The sequence below is a fragment of the Epinephelus fuscoguttatus genome, linkage group LG21 (assembly GCF_011397635.1).
Source record: "Epinephelus fuscoguttatus linkage group LG21, E.fuscoguttatus.final_Chr_v1".
NCBI lineage: Eukaryota > Metazoa > Chordata > Actinopteri > Perciformes > Serranidae > Epinephelus > Epinephelus fuscoguttatus.
This window is the reverse complement of record NC_064772.1, coordinates 35,809,354-35,822,715: the sequence shown is the minus strand read 5'-3', so window position 1 is coordinate 35,822,715 and position 13,362 is coordinate 35,809,354. Positions and strand designations below refer to the sequence as shown.

General features: G+C 43.0%; 1 protein-coding gene across 4 annotated transcripts in view; it reads right to left on the bottom strand.

Annotated features, from left to right (window-relative positions):
• Positions 1-13,362, bottom strand: part of LOC125881950 (E3 ubiquitin-protein ligase HECW1) — a 95,969-nt gene that overhangs the window by 39,492 nt on the left and 43,115 nt on the right. For all 4 annotated transcript variants that reach the window (XM_049565432.1, XM_049565434.1, XM_049565430.1 and 1 more), the window contains 4 exons: positions 9,377-9,519; positions 8,982-9,082; positions 2,749-3,716; positions 1,904-2,483 (listed from right to left, as the gene is read on the bottom strand). In XM_049565432.1, the coding sequence (XP_049421389.1) occupies positions 1,904-2,483; positions 2,749-3,716; positions 8,982-9,082; positions 9,377-9,519 (1,792 nt within the window). The remainder of the gene's footprint in view (positions 1-1,903; positions 2,484-2,748; positions 3,717-8,981; positions 9,083-9,376; positions 9,520-13,362) is intronic.

The following is a 13,362-nucleotide window of genomic DNA, read 5'->3' as shown; positions in this document are numbered from 1 at the left end:
CAAAAAGCACAATATTGCTGCTAAGTAGTGATGGCCAAATGAAGCCTCATGAAGCATTTTCTTTATTTTCTGAGCCCACTAGATGGCGCTCATGGTTTAAAGAGTCTCTGGTTCTGCCTTAAACTGGTTTTCATCATACTTATCAAACAGATCCTTCAGTGTTTCCATCAGTGACTCATCTTCTTCCTTTTGTGGTGTTCCCCAGGGTTCCATTCTCGGTCCAATCCTCTTTTCCATTTTCTTGCTTCTGTTAGGCCAAATTATCCAAAAACACAGTATTTCTTTCCATTGCTACGCAGACGATACTCAGATCTACCTCCCCCTACAGCCTAACAACCATAACAAACTCACAGACCTCAATAACTGTCTTGTAGATATCAAGTCCTGGATGTCCACAAACCTTCTCCAGCTCAGTGAAAATAAAACTGAGGTTATTTTATTTGGTCCACAGCATCTAACAAACAGTATTTCACCCTTTGATAAGCAAATCAACCAAGTAGTAAAATCAGACTTCATGCAGCTCCGCACCATCTCCAAATTCAAATCATTTCTCAGTTCCGCCGACCTGGAGAAAGTCATCCATGCCTTCTTATCATCCTGTCTTGATTACAGCAACTCACTATATCTTGGTATACCTCAGTCACCCCTATCCCTTCTTCAATTAGTTCAAAATGCAGCAGCAAAAATACTAACAAGGTCAAAAAAGTCAGATCACATCACTCCTATTCTTGTCTCCCTACACTGGTTGCCTGTCACCTACAGGGTAAATTTTGTTCTTTGTTTTTAAGGCATTAAATGGTCCCCCCCCCCCCCCCCCCCATATCACCAAACTCCTATCCCCTTATCACACTGCCAGAGCACTGAGGTCTTCTGACCAACAACTACTCTCTGTCCACAGAACAAGGACAAGGGCCTTCTCAATAGCTGCCCCAAAGCTGTGAAATTCCCTTCCTCCCCCTATCCGTTTCTCCCCCACTATAGACACTTTCAAGAGTAACCTTAAAACATATTTCCTTTGTATGTGGTGTAAAGCACTTTGAATCAACTTTGTTGTGTGTAATGTGCTATATAAATATAGTTGAACTTAAAGTTGAACTTGAACTAAAGAGAGATGCTCAAAGAATGGCAATTCAGTGTGCTTTCAACCTTTTGTTGAACAAAACGTGCCATCTTAGTGGGCTCATAGAACAAAGAAAATGCTTCATGAGGCTTCACTTGGCCATCACTAACTACCTACTGACATATGACTTATTTTACAGATGGAACTGCTTAATTTATCAAAAAGACAAGTAAACATGTAGGAAGTATTGAGTCTGCATTGACCAATGAACAGTGGAAACTAGAAAAGTGCACTCAGGAGAGCGCAGACCTCACAGCCACTCTAGACAGCTCTTGGTATTTCAGCAGATCCACCACGGCACGTTTCACAAACATCCCAGACGTTAATAAATAAACGTGCCCAGTCTATTTTTGTCGGAGCCATGGCAACTTTCACAGAGCGGATCATGTTCTCCTGCTAACAGGCACTGTATGTGAAACATAGATACGATATCACCCCTTTTCCACCGCCATGGGCTTGGTTTGGTTTGGGCCGTCAGCCCAGCGCAGCAGCATTGAATTTCCATTACAACAGGGCTACCTGCTTGAAGATGAGTCTCTAACTGATGTTGAAAAGCAGCAGGTGTGAATGTACATACTAAATATTAGGCTGATTGGTCCAGTAGTTTGTGAGGTTAGCTGCAGACAGACAGATACACACGTGCACACACGACCAAACACATGATCCCAAAACAAAGCTGCTGTCCACTTGAAGCTCCAGCTGTTGTATGGATGTGCATGTTGAAGTTGTAACACAGAATGAGACTCCAGCAGACGACCAAAGAGAAGGTCAAGTTTCTCTTACCGATGTTGTTTCTATCGCTGGGCCCCGCTACAGCTGGTTCCCCCTGCTCTCCTCTCCTGGCCTCCTTCCATCTCCCCGCCCTCCTCTCTCCTCCTGCCCCGCCCACCTCCTGGCCCTCTGGCGTGTGGCCGGCTTCAGGCACCGACTCGAAGGCGCTCTCCTCATCTTCATCTTCGTCCTGTGAGGAGAACACAGTGCTGCCGGAGAGCCTGTTGCTGTCCACCGAGGAGAGGCGTGTGTGGCTGCAGAAGCGGCTCCTCCCCTCGTAGCCCGAGTTGCTGTAGCACGACGTGCTGTAACAGGAAGTGCTGTAGCAGGAAGTGCTGTAGCAGGAGGTGTCACAGAACTCGCACTCGTTCTCACCGGGATGTCTGTGGGTGCTGCCGCCGACTCTTCTCCCTCCTCCGTTACTGGAATCCCCCTCCTCGCTCTCCAGGCAGGACGGAGAGATCCTCCTGACCACTGTGTGTCCTCCTCCTCCTCCCTCTCCCTCCAGGAGCTGGTTCAGCTCAGAGAGGCGCTCAATGGAGAGGCTGCGGGGTAGGGAGCGACGGCAGCAGGGGCCTGGACACTCTGGGACCTGCAGGAACACACAGACATTTAGAAAGGCAATAAATAAAGTTTGTTATGGTCTGTATCATGAAACATGTTAGTTATCTTTGATAACTCATGGTGGTGCTAGATGAAAAGTCACCAAAGCCATGAGGATTCACTGTCCGGGCACCATAAATGTCTGTAGTAGATTTCATGACAACTACTTTTACTTCAACTTAATGTACTTGTGATTATCTTGTAACTTGAGGACAGGTTTTGGCCTCTCTAACAACCTCTTTAACTATGTGTACCTGAGAGGGGGACTGGGTTGTATCCTCCTCGTCCTCGTCCTCCTGCCCGTCCTGATCTTTCGAGGATTTAAGCGTTGGTGATGTGGAGTTGGTATCTTGTGTGGTGCTTGTGTTCTCTCCCTCCCCTGTCTCCTCCTCGTCCTCCTGGCTGGGAGCTCTGTGCTGGGCCGAGGGGAGGCTGTGGAGGAGGTGGTGGATCCGGATGTAGTGGGACCGAGGCGTCTCCGGTTCACCGCAGGCCGACGCGATCACCGTCTCCAGCTCCGACACGGGAAGGGAGCAGGGGCGGTTTTTGCGGCGCGAGGGAGCGTGGGAGTTGTAGTTTGAGAAGATGGATGGGCAGGTGCAGGGGACACAGTTTCTTTCCTCTCCCTGTGTCACCTCCTGTGGGGCCCCTTCAGCTGGTTCTACAGGGGCCTCCTGGGACGTGGTGTCTCCCTCTGTGGGGGCCTCCATGGTAGCAGCCCCACTGTTTACTGTTACTGCTACAGGATTGTCAGAGTCTGGCTGTGGCCATGTTTCCTCCCCATCCTCCTTTTCTTCTGCTGTCGTCTCCTCCTCAGCTGGTGGTGCAGACTCTGCTCTCTGCTCCCCCTCTCCTTCATCCTGCTGCCTCTCCTCTCCTCCCTCCTCTCCCACCTCTCCACTGCTCCCCTCCTGCTGCTCAACCTGTGGCTCCACAGACGGAGGCTCCTCCCTCACTGTGCTCTCCTCCTCCACAGTTTCTTGCTCCACCTCTGGTGTCACCTCAGCCTCCTCTGTCTCAGCAGGACGGACCTCCTCAGGTGTGGATGCTTCCGCTGTGGAGGCTGAGGGCACAGAGGTCTCAGGGTCAGGAGGGACATCCAGGGGGAGGTCAGGCATGTCAGGTCCCACACTAAGTGTGTCTTCATCAACATGGTTGTCGTTGGCTGCATTTCCCCCCTCAGGACAGGCTGACTCTATGACCAGGGAGATCTCCTCATCATCTAGGAAAAGAACACAAAGAAACATGTCCACTGAAATTACTCTGCAGAGTTGGTGCTGTTAGATTGTGTTGTGTTTATCAGATTCTTTACAGCTGTGGCGTCCGTAAGATTGGGTTTTGTACACTGAGGTTTTTGGTGGGACCACAGCAGTAACAACTAAATGCTTCATCCACACACAGTGTATGAAAGCACAACGCTATCATCAGATGACTGACAACTTTGTTTCTGTAACCATCGTAATGTTAGCGTACAAGCATGGTGGAGTTAGCAAGCTAGCTTACTAGCCAGCTACAATTAAAATGGCAGTTTTGGAAGGGGAAAAGAGAGTATCACCTCATCAGTCTGTTCAAGGAACACCCGTGTCTGTCTGACAACAACCCAAGAATTTATTAGTAACATTACCGAATATTATATGTTACAATGCTGGAATGGGTGTCGCCTACCCTGGAAATACAGAGTTCTCGCTACAGCACAATTTGAATTTGCTCAGCGAGTCACTCTGGCAATCAGTAATGATGCTCATTACTTATGCCCATGAAACCGAGCTGCACCAATCACATCAGTGTATCTGATATAGGCGGCCCAGAGGCGAGCTAAACAGATGACGACAGCGCTGCGACGACGAAGTCCAGAATCAGTCAGTAAACATTGCAAGATGGCTACGGATGAACACCAGGTGTTTGAAACGGCTTTGGCCGCTACAATGAACGAGTTAGACTTGGCTTTTTCTCTAAAAGAGGAACAGAAGACGGCGCTCGAATCTTTCCTTTGCAAGAAGGACGTTTTTGCTGTTTTGCCGTTTTGACCAATTAATCAGTTTGGCTGATTAATCAGTGCTCACAAGACGTTTTACAAGTTATCGGCGGAGCTTGGAAAGTGGCTGATGGCTGTGCAGCGTCCATCAGCCACGCGGGGACGTACATCCCCGACTAAAGCTGAAGAGGGGAGGTTGTGTAAAATGATACGTGGGTTCAGCTCCAGACAGAAAGCAGAAAAGGTGCATTCTTCTTAATTCTAACATGAATTTACATGATTTTTTTTTTGGGCTGGACCAAAGTACGTGACCTGGAATTTTAAAAATAAAATCTTTCTAGCGTTTCATAAATGATCCAGCCATACATAAGTTTTGACCTGGTCTTATTAAAAGAGCACTCCACAAAGTCGACGCAGCAGAACTAAAAAGCTAACTATTTACACATTTTTCTTCCTCTTCTAACCCTGATGCCTACATCACCCACAATGCAACACAACCTCTGACCGTTTAGTTGATGATTCAGGTGTGTTATGCGGGTGGGGGCTGATGGAGCTTGGAGCCTTTGGCCTGCAGTAGAAATGAGCAGCAGGCGACAGAAGTCTGATAAGCTCACTTCTCTCTAACTCCACACCTCCAGACTGTTTTACTTTTCAAACTCGCAAGTCTTCACCTAACGCTGAGGACAGCGGATCACTTGAGGACATTTATCAGACTTCACACAGCTCCCTCTGGAGACACTAAAGGCTTTACACTATTGATCACATATGCAGAGGAACTCTTCAGAACCTGGAAACACACTTTGATGTCTTCCGCTTTAAAAATAGTGACACCAAAGGAGATTCTTTTTCCATATTTCATCTGCACTTCTTCCTCCTCTGCACGGCATTGTACGCAGCCTGGCAGGTGTCACGGAGACAAAAAACTAATCTGCATGACAAATTAATAAATCATGTGCATGAATTACAGATTTGTGCTCCTGAATTAATAATCACCTCAGTAACTTAGCACTTAGGAGCGACAGATTGTTTAGACTATTGGACCATGGACAAAGCGGCTCAGATTTATTCCAGTTTCATTTCGAAATTGGACAGAGGTGCTTGGCTTTGATGATTTTGCCTGTTAAAGGGACAGTTCACCCCAAAATCAATAATACATATCATTCTTTTGCCTGTAGTGCTATTTATCAATCTAAATTGTTCTGTTGTGTGATGCCCAGTATTGGAGATGCCAAAAAAAATCAATGTTTTCTCTTCGTACAGCTCGAATGATGTCCTATAAATTTAACATAACATCCTAAATGTACACTTACACAAATGAAATAAAGTCACAGAGGTTCAGTTTAGGGAGGTAAAGTTACTGTGGTTAGGTTTGGACAAGAAACATGGTGAGGTTGTACCTTAAAATTACTTCACACGGTTCTGTACACCGACTCAGAGTAAAGTCCCAGGGGAGAGTCCCTGTTTTTGTGACCCATCCACCAACCCAACCTGCAACCTAACAAGCCCTCTTGGGTTTGCTTCCTTGTTAACTCCCGTCAGTGCATTGGTCCTGGATCACAGCCTTTCAGAATATGTGGCATATAATTCAGATGCATTACTTTCGTAGAAAAACACGAACAGTTTGTGAGAACTTCCTGAAAACATACAAATAAACAACTCGACAGCAATGTCTCTTTCAAGAAATCATGACCTAAGTTGAGATGAAACAGACCTTGCGAGTAATGTAGGAACTATTTCTCTACCAAACTACATCTGCCAGCTGTATCAATGCGCAGAAGGAAGCATGCACCTTCTAGGGAAGCGTGCAATTAGATTTCTGCCCCCTCACTAGTCGGCACCAGAAATATTAGTTGGTTAAACCAAAAAGTGTTTTAATAATGTACAAGGCTACTTAACTGTCATGCAGTCACCCACCACTAGTGGGTGCTACAGAGCCATAGTAGACTGGAGTTTTAAATTGGAAAGATGTCCTCTCACAAAACCAGCGCGGTTTGGCAGTACTTTGATCTAGAAAATGAATTCAGCAGCAATGAATCTTTTTTGAGATGTTATATTATTTGTTAACTTTAAGTGAGTTGTTGTCAGATAATGTGCATTGCACATTATGTGATGGCCAAATGAAGCCTCATGAAGCATCTTCTTTATTTTCTGAGCCCACTAGATGGCGCTTTTTGTACAACAAAAGGATGAAAGCACACTGAATTGCCATTCTTTGAGCTTCTCTCTCAGAAATTAAGAAAATGCTTCATGAGGCTTCATTTGGCCCTCACTAGGCAGGGTTTACATTCATACCATACGGAGCAACATGTGTCTCATTTCAGCTGAAATTTAATTAAAATTTTATTTATTTGTTTTATTAACTTTAAAGTGAACTGCTATCATTTCTGTCTGATAATCTGCAAGGTTCAATGTGCCCCACATTTCAGAGGCAATTCATTTATTTTAGATGTTATTTTAGTGGTTAACATTTGACTGAGTTGCCGTCATGTTCACATTCATACTGCACGGCGCAGTGTCTCTAAAGTAGTGATAGCCAAATGAAGCCTCATGAAACATTTTCTTTATTTTCTGAGCCCACTAGATGGCTCTCTTTGTTAAACAAAAAGTTGAAAGTACACTGACTTGCCATTCTTTGAGCCTCTCTCTTTAAACCATGAGCGCCATCTAGTGGGCTCAGAAAATAAAGAAAATGCTTCATGAGGCTTCATTTGGCCATCACTACTCTAAAGCAGCAATTGAAGCTGCACTGTGGAGTTTTGCCCATTTGCACCATCTGCCGTGTTTTTCCGAGTACTGCAACAATAACAGTCAGGGTGCGCCGTTCGATGACGTCGGCAATACGAGTGACGCTCCTGCACCGCAGAAGTAGGGAGAAAAAAAGGAAAAGAAGATGGATTCGTCAGATGAGGTAACTAATGGCAATGTTTTTGTTTTTTTTTCGTTTATCTTAGGCTGCATGAATGTGTATTTTGACACTAGTTGATAAGCTGTTAGTGGATGTCCACAGACGTATAACCTTGCAGCCTCAGTCTCGTCCATCGCTCTTCAAAATGCTAACGTTACCTTTTTGCTTTATTTATCCAGAGGTCAGAGCTTAAGCTAAATGACACACCTATTTACCACCCAATAATTTTTGTTGTTTTATTTGCTATGAACAAATATACTGCAGTGACCCTGGGGCAGTGGTGAGTGTGGTATGAGTCAGCTGTCAGTCAGTGTGCGGGCTGGAGATTGGTGGAGCAGAGATTGGTGGAGGGCTACCCCGCTGGGTACTGTAAGTGAGTATGTGTGTATGAAGTGTGTGTGCTAGGCTAGAAGAGTCAGAGTTTGGGACAGAGACTTTTACGTGTTACCCCCCTGGAGTGTTACTGGAGTTTTTTTGAGCGCACAAATAAACGGGCCTTTTTCCCGAACGCTACTCTGGTCTCATGCTCGTGAGTGATTCATTACAATACAGACAGCTCGCCGGCAGAGCGGTGCGCTCTTGCACCGCAGTAGCACATACACAATGAATGGGTTCGTCGGCAGAGGTCTGTGCTTTGCGCGCTCTGAGTGAAACGGGCTTTACTCTGGTTTGATTTCTGCGTTTGTCACTCTCTTGTTTTGCCTTTTTTCCTTCTTCTGAACGTCGCCAGAGGATTCTGAAGCTTTCCTGGGCCGTTTCTTTGGGTTTTCAGACATCTTTCAGTAGCTCCTCTGATAGCCTCATCGTCTCCGACATTTCCAACTGCGCATGCACTCTTTGAACTCTACGTCAAATGCGTCATTTTCTGTGCAACAGCGCGGGAATGTCGCTCCAATAGGCAATAGCGCTTCTAAGCAAACCAGAGACTGTTGTGTGGTGGAGATGCGTTCAATGATCATCCTAATAACTCGTTTGGCAGTGGCTGTAATGTAACGGACATTGGTTTATATGTAAAAACTCCACAGGGCAGCTTTAAAATCCAACATGGTTGTTGAAGATTGTGATTAAAGGCTTCAAAGGAGTCTTAATGCACACAATATTTTTTGTAGACAATGTTTCAAATACTTAACAATAAATTGAGTGTTTTCCTCTTTTTGAATAGTTGACTCGTCTCAATTAAAAGTTTCGTTTAGTCGACAGGGAAATTTGTTGCCAGGAACATCCCTAGCATCTACTCATGCACTGTAAACTATTGAGTTTTAGATACTGATTATTCAGCTGGCATAATTTGCTGAGGGCGTTTCAGGTCTTAAAAGCAATAACTAAAGCACACTAAATGTAAGAACACTGCGACCAAACTCTCTCTCTTATCTTTTTGTTACATTTCATAGTTACTATAAACAGATATTTAATAATCTACCACTAAATATTTCAGAATTAAATGCACAGATAATTATATGTGTGTAAGAATCACCAGTTTTCTTCAAAGCTTTAAAGTTTAAAACATTTTCCTACAGAGAGAAAGTTGACCTGAGGGCTTAAAAGCCAAGAGAGGACAGCAGGATTGATCATGTATCTACTGCCAGGAGGCATTATGCCTTATATACCTGGGTGAATAGAAGAGGTCAGCTCAAAGCGGAATTGCAGCTGGCCGCAGACATGATCTGTTGGCAACCTGCGACCCAGCGAATAACTCACCACCCGATCCCTGCGGAGAGAGAAGACAGAGACAGACAGAGGAAAAGAGGAGAGAGTGTGTCAAGTGAAAGTGCAGGCAGAGACAGGAAGACGAATGGGAAAACTGAAATACAGCGAAAGAAATCATCGCTAAAATCAGATGGTCACATGAGATTTAAACTGGCAACAAGCACCCACAGCCTTCATCTCATCCACTGTCTGTGTGGGCCAGTGTATGTGGGAAAGCTTCCACAGACTTGACTCATGCAGCACTGGAGTAATATTTGGACTGATGACGAACACAGTCCCACTTCACTCAACTTACCCAATGGCGTGTTTTTCCAGCAGCCTCTGGACAGGGACAGAGAGCTTCCCCAGGAAACGCTTGATGATCGGCCGACTCTTGGCAAACTTATCCTTCACCTCGATCTCCAGGACGTCCGTGGGGAGAGACACGAAGTTGAACCTCTGGAGAAACAGACAGATAAGAGATCGTCCCAAGGATTAGACCACTTGGTGCAATTGGGTAAGGATGATATTTCATATCTGTGTACGCACAACAGATAGAACATAGTATCTGTTTACCAGTACACGGGGCACATGCTAGCCTTTAATAGGGACAAGACCAAGAGGTTGTTAAATTCTTATTAGTTTAAAACATTTACTTTTAATATACAACTAATGTCAGCCTTACAAAACAACTTTTCAAGAGATTTCACTGTCTCAGAATAATCTCTAAAATTATGAGTTTTTCTTCAGTAGCACTCACATGATCACAGTCGTTTGGTTATAAGACGTCATAAAACTCAGTCTCAGCTGTCTTAAGTCAGTCTTTTTCTCATCTTGATGTTCCGACAAAAACATATTTAATATTATCTTAAGTCTTTTGTCTTGGTTCCTGTAAATACTGAAGTCCCATGACCTGAATATTGTCAACAGCCAATAGCTGCGCTCTCTCCAGCACCAAACAGGAAGTAGCAAACAATGAAGAGGAGGCGCAAGAACGTGAGCAAGTCTCCGTTCTCTTGGACTATGGAAAGGGAGGGGAAACTGGTGGAGTTATGGAGTGAACGGGAGTCAGTGTTTAAATCCTGTGTGTCTGACCCACGGACCAGTCTAGTGATGGCCAAATGAAGCCTCATGAAGCATTTTCTTTATTTTCTGAGCCCACTAGATGGCTCTTTTTGTTCAATGAAAGGTTTAAAGCACACTGAATTGCCATTCTTTGAGCCTCTCTCTTAAACCATGAGCGCCATCTAGTGGGCTCAGAAAATAAAGAAAATGCTTCATGAGGCTTCATTTGGCCCTCTCTACCGACCAGCACTTATTTTAGTGAGAAATCTTAACTTTGGAAACAGTTCACCTCTCATTCCCACGGGCAACTGACCCACTGACGCTGGTTGGGACGACAAAATCCAAAACGTAAAGTTTCACACAAATAGTTTATCGTCATATTGATGCAGAATTGATTAGAATACTGTCGATGCCTTATATCTTGTGTTTCTGGAGTTATGTGTTTTTGCGGACACACAAAAATTTGAATTATTGTTAAAATGTCATATGTTCTTAAAGAGAGTTTGGCATGATATTTTCCACCAGGAGCAAGATGGGAAATTATCTTAAAATGAATCTAGTTGCAGATCCTCAGTCTTTGTTAAATCTAAGTGAGAGACCAAAACCTCACGTTATCTTTAGATGTCGGCCTGTGTCAGACCTTAGTCTTTTCAACATCTTCCAGTGTGCAATAGAGAATATGTTTTGTATGAAACATAATGCGGCCTGAATTATGTTTTTTGTTTTTACCATCATGACAAGAACTCTTTTACAACCAAGAGAAATGTACCGGGAAAACAATGAATAACAAAACAATCTAATCTCAGTGTCTTCATGTGTGTCGTGGTCAAGGTTAGAAAATGCTTGTAGTCTTGGGTGAATATTAAACCAGATTAACAGCTCTGTGAGGCTGTCCTAAATGGTAATGTTAGCATGCTAACACCATCATAATGGCAATGCCAACATGCTGACTTTAAACGCAGCCTCAAATCCACAAAATATTTTGTTTTGCAGGTTTATTTACTAAAGAGCCCTCCACATGTCTCTTCTCACTCAGCTGACTGCTGACGGTCTCCTCCAGTTACACTGGATTAAAATATCTTTCCAGCTTTGCACCCGCTTAATTTAGAGCTTCATTTTTATTTCTCCGAGCCAATTAGAGATGTATGTGGTTTTAGTGTGGATGAATTAAATAATCCCCTCCCTTTTGGTCTCTCTCAGCGGGGGTCCGATCGCTGTCAAAGCCTCTTAAATGTGGCTTCAGAGCCTGGAACTCTAACTGACCGAATCCTCCAAAGCTTTTTCCATTCCTACCAAAATAAAATTCAGAGTGGGACACTGAGCGCAACTTAAAGCCCTTTGAGACATGCCTCTAAATTTCTGGCATTAAAATCCTTAATACTTAAATAAATATTAGGACAATTAATAGACTATTAGCAGCTTTAATCCAAAAATATTCACAGTGGAAATGCCCTTCAAAATTATACTGTATCATTAGTGAATATTATTTATGCCTCAACACAAAGATCCCTCTTTCCTTGTCACATTATCTTCAACACTCGCTGACCCTCTGTTGTAGAAACCAGTGGTATGGTCACATTATCCCACTTCACAGTGTGACAGGTTGAGCTCCTGTTCATTTATGTAACCAAAAAAAAGAGTAAAATCTGAAAAATTGATGTTCCTGAAAAAAAAAAATCTAGGAAACTGATTGACCTGTAAATGAAAGCAACTATAACTTTAAGTCTTAAGTTGTGTTTTTTCTTTATATCCAATTGGTTAAATGAACATACGATTTAGCTGTATATATCTAATTTTGTATAGTTGCTGCAACTAAAAAGTGACAAGTAAAATGAACTTGCAAAGTGTAAGTAAACCAAGTAAGTCCAAATTAACTGAACAGTTGTCTTTGCTTAATTTAGGAAACTGATTGCTTTAGATAAACAAAGTAAATGATGATGACAAAAAATGATTAGTTAGCTGGTTTATTTTTTATTCAAAGGATGCACGATATTGCATTTTTTGCCGATATACGATATTACGTTTGGTAACAACTCATTTGACAGATAACCAATACCAATATTGTTAAATCCACTTTTCCCCCCACCTAATTTTAGTGATCATCAAGTCTCTTCTGTCCTGGAATTAACATCATATTATACATGCATGCTCTTATCTAGTGATGGCCAAATGAAGCCTCATGAAGCATTTTCTTTATTTTTTGAGCCCACTAGATGGCGCTCATGGTTTAAAGAGAGAGGTTACAAGAATGGCAATTCAGTGTGCTTTCAACCTTTTATTGAACAAAAAGCGCCATCTAGTGGGCTCAGAAAATAAAGAAAATGCTTCATGAGGCTTCATTTGGCCATCACTACTCTTATTGTGACGGCCCACCAGCAGATGGAGACATGAAATACAACACTTTATAACGTATACAATATTTAGTAATTGTTCAAAAAAAGAAAAAGCATATTGGCCAATTCTGTACCAATATTATCGTGCATCCTTATTTACTTTAACGAAAATGCCATTTTAAGGATTTTGATGTTTTCCAATCAAAACAAATCCACTTTTAAGCCTTACAAAATAATCTTTAAATAATCAGGCTAAATCTCTCTGACTTTACTCGGGACTTCAACTGGGCTCCATGGCAGTTTTATCCCAAACACCAATGTTCAATCAAGCTGTAAATAAAACTGTGATAAACAAAAGAGGGCGGTAGGTGTTAACATGGTGCTATATATGTGTATTCTGCTGGTCGCAGCTTGTGATGGCCAAATGAAGCCTAATGAAGCATTTTCTTTGTTTTCTGAGCCCACTAGATGGCGCTTTTTGTCCAACAAAAGGTTGAAAGCACACTGAATTGCCATTCTTTGAGCCTCTCTCTTTAAACCATGAGCGCCATCTAGTGGGCTCAGAAAATAAAGAAAATGCTTCATGAGGCTTCATTTGGCCATCACTAATCGCAGCTCGTCAGTAAGATTTGTATATTCTTAAACGTGTTTACAAAACAGATGTTGCAAACATCCTTACTCACACAGATACAAAAATTTTTTTGTCATGACACAAAATACATATTTTACATAAATATTTATCTAAGGTGAGCAGGTTCTTACGTTCTAATGAGAGAACACATGCAGATACAGTATATATGTGTATATACATTGACTTTATCCAACGTGTCTTCAGCCGCACAGAAGTATCTGAGACCTAATGGATGGTGTGTGTGTGTGTGTGTGTGAGAGTGTGTGTGTGTGT